The sequence below is a fragment of the Heteronotia binoei genome, chromosome 2 (assembly GCF_032191835.1).
Source record: "Heteronotia binoei isolate CCM8104 ecotype False Entrance Well chromosome 2, APGP_CSIRO_Hbin_v1, whole genome shotgun sequence".
In the NCBI taxonomy this organism is placed as follows: domain Eukaryota; kingdom Metazoa; phylum Chordata; class Lepidosauria; order Squamata; family Gekkonidae; genus Heteronotia; species Heteronotia binoei.
In genome coordinates this window covers 125,906,339-125,923,854 of record NC_083224.1, presented here as the reverse complement: position 1 = coordinate 125,923,854, position 17,516 = coordinate 125,906,339, and the positions used below count along the sequence as shown (strand labels likewise).

At 43.8% G+C, this 17,516-nt stretch overlaps 2 protein-coding genes across 2 annotated transcripts in view; one reads left to right on the top strand and one right to left on the bottom strand.

The window, feature by feature from the left end:
- The window catches only part of LOC132566704 (methylcrotonoyl-CoA carboxylase beta chain, mitochondrial-like), a 170,793-nt gene that overhangs the window by 103,148 nt on the left and 50,129 nt on the right, over positions 1-17,516 (bottom strand). The gene's annotated exons all lie outside the window — the stretch shown is intronic.
- WLS (Wnt ligand secretion mediator) overlaps positions 1-17,516 on the top strand; it is a 58,020-nt gene that overhangs the window by 35,706 nt on the left and 4,798 nt on the right. Inside the window, exons 4-11 of the mRNA XM_060231988.1 lie at positions 1,363-1,524; positions 3,506-3,642; positions 4,304-4,472; positions 5,374-5,471; positions 6,469-6,532; positions 7,550-7,693; positions 14,381-14,464; positions 15,741-15,894. Coding sequence (XP_060087971.1) covers positions 1,363-1,524; positions 3,506-3,642; positions 4,304-4,472; positions 5,374-5,471; positions 6,469-6,532; positions 7,550-7,693; positions 14,381-14,464; positions 15,741-15,894 — 1,012 coding nt within the window. The remainder of the gene's footprint in view (positions 1-1,362; positions 1,525-3,505; positions 3,643-4,303; positions 4,473-5,373; positions 5,472-6,468; positions 6,533-7,549; positions 7,694-14,380; positions 14,465-15,740; positions 15,895-17,516) is intronic.

Here is a 17,516-nt window from a genome sequence, read left to right as displayed (position 1 = left end):
TGCCCAAGCCCATGGAGTGGGAACAAAAATAGGAAGAGGAGATAACGTTTGACTTGCAGTTGGCGCCAGAAAGATACCTGCAATTTGTTTTACTTCGTTGTTGAAAACAACCCTCCTCAGAAGCCAGAGCGAGGAATCTGCTAATGGCTTGGAATTGTTACTTGGACTGAATATCCTTGTTGTGCCATTTTGTTTTCTTTCCCCTCGCCTCTTTTGGTCCTGGAAATTGATTCAATAAAAATGAACTGTGTATCCTTTGACTCTGGAGTTCCCTTCTTGGTGCAGCAATTACGCCCGTAGCCAGGTGGGAGAACCCTATCTGGGAGTGGCAGTCTCCTTTACACTGACCATATAGAGCTTCTCCATCTTTGACTGCAAAGTATATAATCAATCTGGTTTCGGTGTTGCCCATCAGGTGATGTCCATGTGTAGAGTCGCTTTTTAGGTTGTTGAAAGAGGGTGTTTGCTATGACCAGTTTGTTCTCTTGGCAAAACTCTATTAACCTTTGCCCGGCTTCATTTTGTTCTTCAAGGCCATACTTGTCCATTGTTCCAGTTATCTTTTGACTTTCTACTTGGGCATTCCAGTCTCCTATGATGAGGAGGACATCTTTTTTTAGTGTTAGTTTTAGAAGGTGTTGTAGATCTTCATAGAACTGGTTCACTTCACCCCTTCTGCATCAATGGTTGGGGCATAGACTTGGATTACTATGATATTGAATGGTTTGCCTTGGATACGGACCGAGATCATTCTGTCATTTTTGAGATTGTATCCCATTACTGCCTTCCTCACTTTCTTGTTGACTATAAAGGCCACACTATTTCTTCTATGGAACTCTTGCCCACAGTAAAAAGAGGCTGGTCTTTTTTTATTTTCTGTTTTAACTCAAATTGTGTTCTTATATGAAGCATTAAAGGTTGTTGGCTGTTAAATAAAACAACCTCTGCTACTAGATGCAGAACATGGGTAGCAGTTGCAGAGAAACATTTTGTCCATCTTAGCACTACCTGTTCTGTAGCCTCTGGCTTCCAGGATCCCAGGTTTTTTTCAGTGTGGTTATATACTCCCGTAGTTTTAATGAATTACCTTCATGGATGGCTCTCCCCCTCCGGTGGAGACTGCCATGTATTCTTCTTAATTGTTGACTTGCTGACTAAAGTAGCAAATGTGATTCAGGTAGAATGTCAAGTAGGAAGCTATAACTAAATGTGTCCTGGATTCTTTTTTTAAATTCTGTGTTCCTGTGACTGACCTAATTTGTCCTGAAAGAGACACTAGAATCTGTGTCTGACTAGAATCTGGGAGACCCCCCAAAATAAATATTGATGATTATCTGTTTGCCTTCCTTCTTGTTCCAATAGACTAAAGAAAATGAAGGCAGTTTCTATGAATGTGACATACTTCCATTCATGGAGATTGGAACTGTTGCCCACAAATTCTACCTGATCAATATTCGACTCCCTGTGCATGAAAAGAAAGGTATCAATGTAGGAATTGGAGATATAAGAGATATTCGTCTAGTGGTAAGTATGCCTCTGTGTTGATCTTCTCTTCCTTTGTAAACTGACATTACAGCCAAGTGAGGGAACAAGTTTATTTCATACTGGATATTCATTTGAATATAGAGTGACTTAAACTGATTAAGATAAGCAAGAGTGTAAATTTGTCAAGCTCTAGAGAAGGGGTGTCAAACTTGATTGTTATGAGGGCCGGATCTGACATAAATAAGACCTTGCTGGGCCAGGCCATGTGTGTCATAAAATGTAATGCCAAGTTGTGGAGATATAAACTTTATAAAGGACACAGACAAACACAATTAAAAGGTTTAAAAAAAACCCCTTAAAATATGCTTAAAGTATTAGCACTCTTGCAATATTTGTAGTCAGTATCAAAGCAAGCTCTCCCTCCCTACCACTTCCTCCCCAAGAGAGAAGCCTCAGCCAGTGGGGAAAATAGAGGCTTTGCTCTGGAGCGTCTGTGCAGTTCCGGGTCGCATGTTTGACACCCCTGCTCTAGAGCATACATACGCACACATTGACAGTATACCTCCAGGTATGTTGTGTTAGTTTGTCTTAAAATCTGTGTAACTTAACTCTGCATTCAGTCCTTTCCCAAGTTCCTACGGTGAGTATTTCAGAAGGGTTTTTTTTAAAGTTTTAAAGTGATTTTTTTAAATAAAGTTTTTTGTTTTAATATCACTTAAAACACATGCTGACTTTACAATGTATTGTGTAGCTAAATTCCCTAGTAAGCATGCACCACGAAGTTTGACTCAGACAGCATAGAAGCAATATTGGGCATTTTAGACGCCTGAGACTTGTTTGAAGATGTGAGTATAGGATTGGTTTGAATTAGTCAACATACGGTTGAGCAAGAAAAGCATGGAATTAAGCTTTCTGTGGTTTTAACCTCTTTGTGAGGTAACTTGATTTCAAGGGTGAGAGCTCCAGTTAGCAGTGATTCAGTGCACGAGGTGTGCAGTTCTTCTGACACTTTGTCTGGTTTACTGTGTCTTATCACTTTAAGTTGGCTGTCCTTCATTGGGGACAGAAACAAAGAAAAGGTGGGTATAGATTGCTAGATTCTGTAATTACTTTGAGGAGTGACTTTGATTACCACAAAGGAATGTGCCTGCAAGAAATTAGAATCTTTCTACAGTCTCTGCCTGCAGTACATACATTTACAAATTCCATAGAAAACGCATACCATGGTCATCAGTCTGTTAGTGATGTGGAATGTTACTGCCATGGAGAGCCCCTGCATTCCCTATGGATTTTTTTTCCTTTTGGGGTGTCTTTGCTATTATCCTTCCCTTCTCCACCACATTAACTAGCTTTTCACTTGCCCTGGTGGTAATTGCTTCCTTGGCTTCCCCCCAAAGCAAGCAGTTTTATTAATTCCTGACCACCAGCACTTGTCTGTCACCCGCTGTCTGTTTTGAGGATTAACGTTTGCTAAGTCAGATGGAAAATGAAAAGTGGATTTTTAAAGATGTGGTGATTTTTACTGAGACAAAAACATTTTTGTCTGGTTTGGGTCTTTTTGATTCTCATATCCCTTTGATCCAGGCAGAGTAGTGATGTCTTTCCAGTACCTCCTGATTAAGTCAGTCATCTTCTCGACTAAAGTGACTGATTTCTTGATACAAATATTCCTAGTGTCTGACACTAGCTGTAGAGTTTTTCACAAGTAATGTTCAGCACTGGCTGACTTGGGTACTATAGCTGACCCAAGTATGGATTTGAGCAAGCTGTGGTTGGATTTTGCTCATGTTCAGAATTTTGTAAAGACCTTGACTCACTTTGTAAGGTTTTTGTTTTCCTTAGGATACTTTAATAGTTGTAACTGTTAATGGGCACTGTTTATTTGCTACAATGTGCTTATTTGGGGGGGAAATGGCTGGGAGGCTCAAGTAGCAATGTATTGGGTATTATATAAAAATGCAGAATGGATCTTGTTGGGAAAGCAGAGAAATGCAATTGTGTGCCTTGTTATTTTTTCCAGGGCATCCATCAAAATGGAGGCTTTACAAAAGTGTGGTTTGCAATGAAAACCTTTCTTACACCTAGCATCTTCATCATCATGGTGTGGTACTGGAGACGAATCACAATGATGACACGGGCACCTGTCTTACTGGAAAAGTGCGTACAGATAACTTGGAGTCTTACAAAGCAGCAAAACCCATGCAAAGGTTATTGAGTGTTCTGGAAAGAGGGAAAGAACCTTTGCATCAATTAGTTGGTTATGGATTGGCCACAGTTGGTTATGCATTAAGCTGGTTTTGATTGGCTTGCACTGGCAGTATGTTCTGCACTTGACATTCTGTGTATCTGCATAGTTAGATGTGACTGTCTACTAAAAGGCTTTTCTATCTGGAGAGCTTCATTCACTGAATTTGGCTCAAGTACATGTAGGTGTTCATTGGAATGTTTCTACAGGTCTTGGAGATGGGACCAACTGCTTGATTATCCTATCTGTGGAATGCTCTGAATGTAAAACAGTTAGTACAGATATGCCAAGAAGGGGTTGGCTTTTCATTGACATTTAGATCAGCGCTTTCTTTTGAAGGTGGTCTAGTCTTCAAGTAAACTTTCATTAGCTTTTAGAGTAAACTAGTAACAATTGCCCTAAAACAGAGCATGCTTTAAAAGGTAAGATGGAAATCAAATTCTAGCTAATTGTTGGCCATTAAAAAAAATCACTGAATGACTGTGCTCTCTATCTTCGTTTCTCTTGGAGTTTTTGGTAGTGGTTCCTTCTCTGAAATGGAAAATGGTTTTGAATGTGTTGCTCCTTTTCCAGAGTTATCTTTGCTCTTGGGATTTCCATGACATTCATAAACATCCCAGTGGAGTGGTTTTCTATTGGGTTTGACTGGACTTGGATGTTGCTGTTTGGAGATATTCGCCAAGGAATCTTCTATGCTATGCTTTCGTCATTTTGGATCATCTTCTGTGGAGAGCATATGATGGTGTGTATGAGCTTTTTGGGTGCATATAAGGTTCAGTCCTACTAAACTTCCTGCTGGTGCAATAGCAAAGGAATTAAATATGACCAGCTATCCTTCCCCTTGCACCAACAGAACTCTGGGTACTATTTTAGTCTGGAAAAACCAAGATCTATAAAGGGGCTGCCAGCCTGTTTTATGGACCGAAGTCGTTTTCAGTAAAGAAGAATGCCTTCCTATCCATAGGAAGGGTCCAGATCTCATTGTCCATCTAATTTCATGATTTCTTGTGGTGGTCAGGAGAGATAATGAAATGTAATTGCATACTATTATAATAGAATAGGGATCTCCAACTTTTTTGATCCTGTAGGCACCTTTGGGATTTTAACATAGTGTGTTGGGTGCAGACATAAGACATCTGTCGCAAGAAATGGAGCCATCCATACAATAGCTGCTGCAGCTTATGTTCCATCATACAGTGAAGATACTTTGTGCTGTGGTGGCAGCTACTACCATAGCAATATTTTTAAAAATCTGCTCAGCCAGTCAAATTTCCAGTGACCAGTTACAAGACTTGCTGGGCAAAAGTCCCACTTGGCCTTGCCCACTTTCTAAAAACACTTGGTGGGTTCCAGGAAAGGTGTCATTGAGCACCATGATCCTAATGGGTACCACACTGGAGACCCCTGAAGTTGCTGATTCCCATTAAAAGTCCAAAGGGCAGGTTGTAAGGCCCATTAGGTTTAAACTGGTTACTGAATCGGATTTTCTTGGCTGAGATGTATTTATGTATGATGGAAGTTACTGAAGCATGTTTCAGTAATACTACCTTTTTCATTGCTCTTTTCTCATGATGGTCATTGTAATATCTTTAGGTTTGTTTAATTAATCATTTGCAGATCATTTTGTTCTCCATTTTTATTAGGATCAGAATGAACGAAATCGTTTCTCTAGCTATTGGAAACAAGTTGGGCCAATTGCTGTAGGCTCCTTCTGTCTCTTTGTCTTTGACATGTGTGAGAGGTAATGTAGAGATATTCCTCTGAGTTTTTAAAGGTGTTATTATAGTAGCATCCCAATAATATCTAATTGCCAAAAGCAAAGAAAAGAAAATCCATGCAGATGAAGAAAGTCTACAAAATATGTCAAGCCTGGCTGAAATGAGGGTTCTGGGAGAAGCCCTAGGTTTGTAGAAAAATACACTTGAAAAAAATCAGTGGTGACCCTAATTGGAAGATGTCCCTTTATTTTTAAAAATGACACCCCCCCCCCATGGGCAACAAATTCTTTAGAGCTTCTATTGTTTGTCTAGTATAGGTATCTTTAAAAGGAGGTTAAACAAAGTCATGGAGGATAGGTCCATGATGGCTATTACACAATGAGTAAATGGAATCTCTGTTCAGAGATGGTGGTCCTTTGAATACTAGTGTTTGGGGGCAATGATGGTGGAGGCTTTGGCTTCCATGCTCTACTTGTAAGCTGCCTTAGGGCATATGGTTTGGCCACTGTGAAACAGGATCATTAGCCAGGGAATGCTGACCTGATCCAGCGGCATGATTGGCTGCTATGTTCTAGCAAGGTTCTACTCTTCATTGTGCTTTTTAAAAAAGCTGTCCATTTGCAGTTCTGTCCTGGAGGTTTTTTAAAAATATTTTATTGTGTGCATATAAATACACTTCATTTTTTACTTGTTGTCTTCTACAAATCAAACTGATTTGTCCTGAACTTTTAATAGTACATTCACTATCAGATAAATTTGGTGCCCAATGCCCCTCTAAACATCATTCATCTATTCTTGCCCTACTGTTTTTCCAAATAGCTTGGTGGAGGGAGGGGGAAGTCATTATACAATTAGATTTTAAACATTTTGAATACAATGCATGTGAACATATAGCCCAGCATCTTCTCTAAATATTGCTCCTTTGACTTTTCCAAATTAAAATGGGAAATGTTGCTTTGTGTTATGTTTTCATTGTATATGATTTGTTCCATGTGAGACATGATTTTCTTCCATTTCTAGAGGCGTACAATTAAAAAATCCATTCTACAGTATCTGGACCACAGATGTTGGTACGGAACTCGCTGTATCCTTTTCTTTCCATGTCAACAATGGCACTGCATAGGGAAGGGCAATGACAGCTTGAAGTGGAGGCTGCATTTTCTTTGGGGAGAGTGTAACCTGCAGAAAATCTTGTTAACTCTGGGAATGTGCTACTGATAAAGTGGTAGGAAGGTTTTTAATTTAATGATGTGGTGCATCCTGATATCCTTTGAACTAGTTTAATGAATTTGAAATTAGTGGTACTTCCCTCAAAATTTCATGTGCAGAGTTGATGTTAAACCAAGAAATGAGGCTTTGTGTTGTTTTGTTACAGAAACCTGGTATCCATATTGATATAAGTGGAGTTCTCTGTAAATGTAAAAAGATGATAAAGCGTGGATGTCCTTGCAGCACTTGGGTTACCCTAGTTTACAGTTGAAAGTTACCTCTATTGTGTATGTTCTGTCCTGCTCTAGAGTAATGTAGCATATTCACCAGACCAGTGCTTTGTATTTTGATACACTGCCATGTGTTCCTAAAATTAGTACTGCAGTTGAATTTTCTCTTTTTTAAAAAAAATGCCTGCTCATGTTATAAGCATTTTCCAGCTGCTGTTAATTTTTACTATGAAGCCAAGATAAGCTAATAGGCTTAGCTCACTCCCCCTGCATCACAGACCTCTGGCAAGCCTCTCCCTAAGATTAAAGGATGGTGGCTGTTTCCCAGCTTCCTCGTATGTACCAGTGGAGCAGAAGTGACAAGTCCACTGAGGTTTTTTAGCCTGCTGGTATTTTGGTTATTTATCCCACATTAATGCCACCTCAAGTCTCTGGAAACAGTCTCTGGAACTGAGCCAAAGAAAAGAGTTTTTGGGTGCTCATGAAATCTCACTCAGTCTGTAATTTCTTTGAGTTTAACAAAAGGAATTTCCCTTCTGGCTTCCAGGTAAGCATAGAACTATGGCAATGATGCTTAAGCAAAGCCAAATAAATTACTGCTATCTGAGTCTCTGTTGACTCTGTGTGTGTCAAGGTGCTGCTCCCTTAACTTTACTGCTCAGATGGCATTTATTATCGTTGCTGGAATCTGCCTCTGTCTCTACTTCCTGTTCCTGTGCTTTATGGTGTTTCAGGTGTTCCGAAACATCAGTGGCAAGCAGTCTAGCCTTCCAGCAATGAGTAAAGCTCGCAGACTTCACTATGAGGTAATGAACTGGAGTGGAGAAAATCTAGTCTTAAAAACCCTTGCAAACCCAACAGCACTTTTGCAATGGTATTCCAATCAATGATAGTGAACTGAAGCCAAGAAACAAAGGTATTTTGCCTGTAATGTGGTTTTTGTAAACAACAGTTGTGAAAGGAAAAAGTAACACACACAAGGACAACCTCATTTATCTGGAAGGTCCAAGGGATGTGTGAAGTATTAATTATAATCAAAGGTCTCTAGAGAAACAATTGGTACTTGCACAGTTAAAATGAGACAGAAAACAATATGCCTGATCTGATATACACTGACTCAAAAAGTAAACAATTCCTTGAGACTTTCTTGCAAGTGTGTGTGGAGTTGCAGGTTGTGTGACAGGCAGACCATTGAGTTCAGGTAATTTGACCTGAAATTTAGTGTATTTCAAATCAATAGGTAAATTTCAGTTGTGTTCTCCACTGACGGCTCCGGAATATGTGTAGCTCTTTCTCCTTTCTTGGTATGTTCTTTCTTTGTCTTGGACTTTGTTGTAAGAGAGCAGCTGAGTCTCAACAGACAGAAATGGAAGTATAACAACCAGAGGTCGTTCAGTGGCCAGCAGGTAGCAGACCCAGAACCTGAAAGCTCATTACTGCCATTTCTGTCATAAGTATTTGAGCCCTTTACAAGATAGATCTGCATAATGGTGTCTTTGTAAGGAGACTGTACACACAGGATTGTTTTTTAAAATGCAATGTCTCGATTTATTATCATGGATAAGTCTTATTTATTGTCATGGATAAAGACTTATCACGGATAAGTCTTTCATCCTAAACCATTAGTTGGTAAGTCCTAGACCTAAGTCCCCATAAAACCTCACTTTTGATTGGAATTTTACAGGCTTTCCTAGGTTGGGATAGATAGTATAATTAAGAGGTTAGCTGAAGGTGTGAACAAGCTTTTAAGACTGAACTTGGGAAGGGGATGTTGGTTTTTATGACTAGATCAGGAAGGGCATGAAAGCAGTCTTTGGTAAAGGCTGAACAACCTTGCCGCCACTGATGTGTGCTTATTCAGGTCGTGACCTGGAAGATGGAGTCATCTAAGGTCTGCCTATATGTGGGTGTGACTTAAGAGCACAAACTATAACTAGAAAACTGAAAATTGAAGATCTTCTTCGTGGTCTCTGTGCTTCACACTCATGGGATAGAGCGCCTGCACCGATCCCCGAATCGGTATCTGAAAGGCCCGGGATTTTTCCGCGCTTGGCGCCAATGGGCATGCGCAGGCGTCCCAGTATGCATGCTCACCGGCGCCAGCGCAGGGATCCCGCCAGTTCCTTTCTGACCGCTGCGCAGAGAGGATTCCCTTTCGTGTCCCCGGTCGGTAAGGTAGTTGGTGGATTACCTTTATTGTTGTAAATAGCCCGTTTGTTGTTTTTTCTTAGTGTAGATAGATAGTTAGTTAGTTAAAAAAAATGTTGTTGTTGGATTTGCCCCTCGGGGCCTTTCCCGTTTCCCCCCCCCCCCAATTTTTTTCCCCTCGGAGGACTCTGAGTGGGTTTTTGTGTGTTTGGCGTCTATGGAAAGACGTTGGGGGTTTTTCAAATGCTGCCGCTCTTGTGGGAAGAAGATTGCGCCCCCAGACGGCCATTCCCTGTGCCTTCTCTGCTTGGGTGAAGCGCATCGCGTGGAGTCCTGCTCGCATTGGTTCCACTTCTCCAAGCAAACCAGGAAGAAGCGGGCAGCGCGGCTTTTGGCTGCCTTAACTGAGTCGGCACTTCGACCTCAAAAATTGGCATCGGGCCCGTCGGTATCGACAATGGCAGACACTGCGGCTCCAACGGTCACATCGGCTGATGGGGCACCGGCCTTGACCGAGATGCCGAGCGAGCGAGGCTCCTCCACAAAACGATTTCACGAAGGATCAGTGGATACGCCCGCCAAGAAGTGTCGGGATGACTCGGGGACCCGAGCATCCGTACCGAAGAAGGCGAAGTCCAAGGAGAAACGGAAGAGGTCATCCTGCACTCCCTCATTTTCTCGCGACGCTTTGGCACCAATGACTTCTGCTCCGCCGGGGAAGATCCTGGCGTCCCCATGCCGCAGTCCGTCGGTATCGAGAGGCAGCGCTCATCAATCCCGTCTCACGACGTCTGAACACGAGATCAACCTCACTCAACAATCCTCTTCTTCCGGGACGAGGTGACGAAGTGGAAGTGGTTCGATCTCCGAAATAGAGGCATCAACCCCAATGGAACCTAGAGGCAGATGAGACCTGGAGCCTTCCATGGTACCACGTCGTTTCCCACCGTTACCACCGGGAGCAGCGTCAGTGGCTGCCCACCTATCCGTACCCTTATCCACCATATCAGTGGTTTCCACCAAAGGAGTTTGCGGAGTGGGATCAGCAATTGGAGGCATCCTACATGTTGAGGCTCTCGCACCATTCCAGAAGGCCCTTAGCATCAGCATCGATCCCTCCGGAGAGGCGTACCGCGCTAGCAGCTGAGACTCATCGGTGTGCATCGGCATCGACCCGTTCACCCATCCGGGAATCGACACCGATCCTCTCCGAGCATTTCATACAGAGAGAGTCTTCCTCGTCGGACTCTGAGAGTAGTACCGACAATCAAGAAAGAGCCTTGGAACCTTCCCCAGTGTCCCATACGGCCAAGGATCTTCCCATCTCGCCATCAGAAGATCTGAAGTCGTATGGCGAGCTGGTGAAGAGGATGGCAACCTCTCTCTCTCTGCCTGTGACGCAAACACAACCCGTTGTGGATGACAATGTCTTTGACATTATGCAGCGGGATACATCTATGGAAATCGCTTTGCCGGTCACCAAAGTGATTCTGCAGGCAGTCAAGGAGCCCTGGAAGAAACCATCTTCAACGCTGGTGTCATCTAGGAGGCTGGACCACATGTATAGGGTCCAAGAGGCGGGTGCCAAGTTCCTTTTCGCTCACCCGAAGCCGAACTCAGTGGTCGTCTCGTCCTCCTCCAAGGCGTGTAAGGTCCACTCCTCCCCACCTGACAAGGAAGGGAAGAAGCTGGACAACATGGGAAGAAAGGTCTACTCTGCAGGGGCCCTAGGAGTAAAGGTATCTAACTATGCTGCATGTATGACTAGATACCAATACTCCGTATGGGAACAACTTATCCCTCTCCTGTCTTCCCTGAGTGAAGATAAAAAAGCTGCTGCCAGGAAGCTGCAGAAAGAATGCTTTGCTGTGGCCAAGCAACAATTGGCTGCAGCAAAGCACATGGTGGATGTATCCGCAAAGACCATCATGTCAGCTGTGTGCCTCCGTCAACACTCATGGCTAAGATCAACAGCCCTTCAGCAAGACACTAGGGCCTTTGTGGAGGACTTGCCCTTTGAGGGAGACGGCCTCTTCAGCACCACCACAGATAGTGTGCTGCAGGAGATAGATAAAAGCCTGAAGACCTCGAGGAACTTGGGTGTTCAGGCCACCTCCAGAGCTCCCAAGGCAAAACAGTGGCACAAACCCTGGGCCAAAAAGACCTATCAGAAGTTCTCACCCAAAAAGACCTATCAGAAGTTCTCAACAACAGTGGAGGTCTCGCTCGGCCCAATCTGATAGCAGGCCCCCATATTCAGGGAATAACAGGAACCGTTATGGCTCCCAGGCCACTGGCAAATCCAAAGGCACTCGTCCTCAAAAGCAGGGCCTTTGACTTTCTCGTGGCATGTGTCATCGTCCCCACTGGTTCTACATCTATCCGCCTCCGCCCTTTCCTACCTGCCTGGGAGTTGATCTCTACAGACAGGTGGGCGCTGTCCATCACAGAGGAGGGCTACAAAATAGAGTTTGTTCAGATTCCAAACCAATCTGTTGAGCGTTGTGGCTGCCCATCTCCGTCTCCAGGGAGTTGTCATTTTTCCATACATCGACAACTGGTTCCTTGTGGCGGAGTCGAAAGAAAGTTTGTCAACCCACATTGCCATCACTCTACGTCTTCTCGACACCTTGGGGTTGCAGGTCAATTTGGAGAAATCTCACCTTACTCCGTCAAGGACAGTGCAGTTCATAGGGGCCTTGCTGGATGTGAACCTGCATCACGCATACCTGCCTCCGCAGAGAGCAAGGGACATTATCAGTCTGGTGCGAATTTTACAGAGGCGAAAGTGGGGCAAGCGCAGCAGCTGCAGTGGATGCTGGGTCTGATGGCGGCGACAACAAGCGTTCTACTTTTTGCAAAACTGAGGATGAGAGGCCTACAACTGGTTTCTTCGCCAGTTTTGACCACTCAGAGACTCGCCTCGAAAGAGACTCATCATCCCATCCGTGACTCTTCAGACGCTACAATGGTGGGAGTCAGAGAACAACATCTGTCAGGGAGCTCCCTTTCATCTCCCCACTGTGACTATCACAACAGATGCTTCTTTGTGGGGTTGGGGGGCCCACATGGAAGGTCTGTGTGTGGGGGGCCCTTGGCCGCCAAAACTGACTCAATGCCACATAAATTATCTAGAACTGCTGGCGGTTCATTTTGCTCTGTGCTCTTTCCGCCCCTTGGTGGCAGGGAATATCGTAGCATTACTAACGGACAATTCCACTGCCCTGTGCTACATCAACAGGCAGGGAGGGACAGTTTCTCATCGGCTCTGCGCATTGGTGATGGATCTCTGGTTGGAGTGTCTACAATACGACATCTTTGTGAAGGCTGCGCATCTTCCAGGGGTCATCAATATACAGGCAGACTCTCTCAGCAGGGGTGCGGCTTCTCCACACGAGTGGGAACTGCAGTGGCGCTTTCTCAAGCCTGTATTCCAGCTTTGGGGGTACCCGCAGCTGGATGTCTTTGCCACGGCCGAGAACAAGAAGTGTCCTCTGTTCTGTTCCAGAGGGGGAGCGGATCCAGCATCACTGGGAGACGGCCTTCTGTTTCCTTGGGAGGGTCGGTTCCTCTACATGTTTCCGCCTCTGCCGTTGTTGACAAAGGTGGTCAACAAGATAGCAAGAGAGAGACCATGCTGCATCCTGGTGACTCCCTGGTGGCCTCGCCAGAACTGGTTCTCGATCCTGCTCCAACTGTCGAGGGGGGTCTTCTACCAGTTTCCGGCAGAACCGGACCTCCTGTCAGCCCAGGGTGGTCACGTACTTCATCACAACGTGCCCCACCTGAAGCTGACAGCGTGGCTCATCGACCCTTGGGGTTCTCTGACAGAGTCCAGCAAGTCCTCATGAACAGTAGGAAACCCTCCACCCGCGCTTCCTATGACAGGAAGTGACAGAAGTTCATTCAGTTCTTAGTTAACCCTTCAGTTTCACCTAGCAGGATGGGATTGTCGGTAATTTTTGATTTTTTGTTATCCCTAGTGGATGCTGGCCTTGTTTTCTCCTCCATTAAGGTTTATTTGGCAGCAATATCTGCTTTTCACAATCCAGTGGAGGGATATTCTGGTTTTGCGCACTCTCACTCCAAGAAGTTTTTGAGGGGTTTGTTTTGGCTGCATCCACCATCAAGATCGCCCCCGTAGTTGTGGGACTTAACTTTAGTGCTGGACAAACTAAGTCGTCGCCCCTTTGAGCCGATGGCCACGTGCTCTTTGCAGCTCCTATCATGGAAAACTGCATTTTTGGTTGCTATCACGCCAGCACATCGTGTAGGGGAGCTCACGGCAATGCGTTGTGATTATCCCTACCTTGTTTTTTGAGAGGCTGGAGTTTCCTTAGCTCCTGACATTACTTTTCTTCCTAAGGTGGTCTCTCAGTTCCACCTCAACTTAGAAGTTTGGTTGCCCACTTTTTACCCTATGCCCTCCTCGGAAGAGGAACGTAGGTTGCATGCTTTGGACGTAAAGCGTGCTTTGTTGTTTTATTTGAACCGTTCAAAGAGTTTTCGTAAGGACAAGCAGCTTTTTGTTTCATACGCTGCCCCCAAGTTAGGTTCCAGGATTTCGTCTCAGAAGCTCTCAAAATGGCTCACTGAGACTATTAAACTCTGTTATTTGTTGGCAAAGAAGCCGTTACCTGGACCTATTCGCGGACACTCTACAAGGGCGATGGCGACGTCAGTGGCGTTCCTGAAAGGCGTGTCCCTGACTGATGTTTGCAAGGCTGCCACCTGGTCTTCTCCGCATGCCTTTATGAAGCACTACGCGCTGGACGTGCATGCTCAGCAGAGGACCCAGTTGGGAACTGCGGTGTTGTAAGCTGTTTCTTCCTGTTGACCGTCTTCCCGCCTCCAGGTATGTCTTGCTTGCTAATCTCCCATGAGTGTGAAGCACAGAGACCACGAAGAAGATAGACAGGTTGCTTACCTGTAACTGTAGATCTTCGAGTGGTCATCTGTGCATTCACACTACCCGCCCTCCTTCCCCACTGCTGACAGTCTCCCTTCAGTAGGGGCTTCCAGCGGTCAGGAAGGAACTGGCAGGATCCCCGTGCTGGCACCGGTGAGCATGTGTACTGGGACACCTGCGCATGCCCATTGGTGCCGAGCGCAGAAAAATCCCGGGCTTTTCAGATACCGATTCGGGGATCGGCGCAGGCGCTCTATCCCAGGAGTGTGAATGCACAGATGACCACTCGAAGATCTACAGTTAACAGGTAAGCAACCTGTCTATATCATCGATCTCACGTGTAATTTTGTTTCGTTTCATTTTACAGAAACTCTGGATTTAAATATTTGAGTTTTTCAATAAAATGACTAGTGCTGTTTTTTCTGTGTCTTTCTAGGGGCTGATTTTTAGGTTCAAGTTCTTGATGCTGATCACATTGGCTTGTGCTGCCATGACTGTAATATTTTTCATTGTCAGCCAGGTGAGTGTCCTAAAACAACTTTATCTAGGATTCTGACAAAATATTTTTAAACTTCTCAGAGAAATTTTGGGCTTTGGATAATAAATATTGTCAGTAGTGACCTGTTTTTTTGAGTAAAGAAGAAAAAAAGAGTAGATTTTTATATCCCGCTTTTCTCTACATTAAGGAGCCTCAAAGCAGCTTACAATCTTCTTCCATTTCCCTCCCCTCAAACAGGCACCTTGTGAGTTAGGTGGGGCTGAGAGCGCTCTGAGAGAACTGTGACTGGCCCAGGGTTACCCAGCGGGTTTCATGTGGAGGAGTGGGAATCAAACCTGGTTCTCAAGATTAGAGTCCAACCCTCTTAACCACTACACCACACTGTTTCTCCACAGAACAACTTTTATGTAAAGGACAATATTTATGAACCCCTTTCTCTAAAAGAGTGGTGTATATATTTTTTGTAATAAACATATTATTGAATTTAAAAGAATAAGAATATTTATTTTATTTTATTCCATTTGTATCCCGCCCTCCTTGCCTAGGAGCAATAGAACTCATGCAGTATTATCAGAACTGATGTACACAGTAAATAAACCCTGAACAGCATAGAATTTACAGATATGTCAAACAAGATATCAAATGTTATAGAATTTATCAATACAGGGAAAGTAGGAATGAACTTGTGGATAGTGAGAAATGTTAAGAGCATTCCAGTCTTTAGAAGTTAACCTGTCAAATTAAGTGTAAAAAGTAGTATGAAAGTAACATGACTTGGGAGTGAGGCCAAAACAGATTTAAATCTATATATGTTAAGAAACCTGGGGGTTCCATACCACAAATAGCACATAAGAAGAAAGGAAGATGAAAGGGTAGGGGGGGAGCAGGTAGAATTATAGGTAATTCTATAGGTTCACGATACTCTGGTTTCTGAGGCTGAATGTCATTTGCTGCAATGTACTCAATAAAAGGAAACAATTTCTCAGTGAATCCTGAATATCCAGGCCCTGAATCAGAATTGATGGGAGTGGGATGTATTTTTGATAGAACACTTCAGCATTCACTGTAACAGGAGATGGAATTTGGCTGCAGTCTACCTTTGAACATTTACTCCAAGGCTGCTTTATTTCCTTCCTTGTAATCATGAGGGGAGAGGACAGCTTGTCAGTTCATGCATTGGAATAGGTAGGGTGTATGTGAAAAAGGAGTCCTTTAACCTCTATTGGGCTTGTGATTCTCAGTTTCATATGTATTTATGCTCCTGCCTCAATTATACCTATTCTTTTTCCTGTCTTAGGTGACTGAAGGCCATTGGAAATGGGGTGGCTACACGGTTGAATTGAACAGCGCCTTTTTCACAGGGATTTATGGAATGTGGAACCTTTATGTCTTTTCCCTCATGTTCCTGTATGCGCCTTCACATAAAAACTATGGTGAAGATCTGTCGAATGGTGAGTTGAGATATGATGCAGCTGTAAGGAGGCTGGAGCCCTGAAACCAATAATTAGGAGACTGGAACTTTTCCACTTAATATCTTTATTAAATTTTAAACTTAATAGGAAAAATCCAAATACATTTCAACGATATGTATAAGGGGAGAAATATGTGTGTATAATAACTTATATAAAGTTCTACTTGTCTTAGACCCACAAAACAAAAATTGACAAAAGAAAAACCCTTTATGCACATTCTCAAAAAATTGTAGTTATAAAGGTCTGTATTCAACTGCACATCCTGAGTCCAAATGTCAAGAAAGGATTTCTAGCCTCTAGTGAAATTAATTTACATAATCTCCCATTTTTTAATTCTGTTAGTTTGACAAGTTACCATTTGTGGGAGTTTATTAAGCCCATGCTTCTACGTTTCAGTAACTCAAGCTCTACTAGCTATTATGTTCATCTTAGCAACTGTGAACATATTTCAGATGACTGTACTGTACTTTGAAGGAACAGAGTCTGGTTAGACCAAACAATACTACTTTGGGGACTTCTAGAATATTCAGTTCTGCCATGGAGAATATGTTTCTCTCAGTTTTTCCAGAAAGCTTTTATATAAGGACATGGCCACCACATATGTCTGCAGTTAGCATCTAAGACTCTATATTGCCAACATGCATATTTTTGTGTCTTCATAATCTTAATCAGTATATATGGAATCATAAACACTGTACCTTATAAAACTTTTCTTTCATGCTAACACATACGGTGGAAGCTGCCTCTGACTGTGCCATTCATCTTTCAGTATTGTACACTTAAATATTTTCTATCATTTTAAGGGAAACTGGCTCATCTGCATGAATAATTTGTAAAAGACAAAGAGGGAGCAGATACCAGACTGTGACCTACTGGGGACAGCAGGACATCATAATTGATTTACATAGTTAGCAGAGACTAGGGTTGCCAAGTCTTCCCTGGCTACTAGCAGGGGATGGGCAGTTAAGGTTAGGCCAGATAAACTCCAGGAAACTCCTGGAGATTTTGGAATGGAGCCTAGGGAGGACAAGGACCTCCATGGGGTGCAATGCCATAGAGTTTGCCCTCCAAAGCATCCATGTTCTCCAGAGGAACTGATCTCTGTAGTCTGGAGATGAGCTGTAATTCCATGGGATCCCTAAGTCCTCCTTGGAGGCTGACATCCCTGGTGGAGACACATCAGACACAATGATGTTCGTTTGCTGCATCCAATAAAGAGGCAATTAAGTCCACACAGGCTTCCTCATGAGCACAGTTCCCTTCACACATCTATTTCTGCCTTTTAAACCATAGAGGTCTGAGCTGTGGCTCTGCCTTGGGACAGTTTTACCAGTCCTAACCCTGTTGGTAGCCTTATCTTGCCCCAGGCTCCGGCTTCTCCTTTAGGCTCCTCTTCTTTGCACCTCCTCAGCTTTGCTCAGCCCGCTTGCATTCTTGACCTTCCTCCTCTCCTCTGACATTGCCCTTTTTCTCCCTGGGGCACTCCACCCATGCTGGTCAAGCCCAGCACCATCTCTCCCTTCTCAGAGCCTTGTTGCTTTCTTAACCCCTTTGTTGCCTTGCCCCACTCCTGGTGGGTGTGCACAGGGCTGCTACTGTAT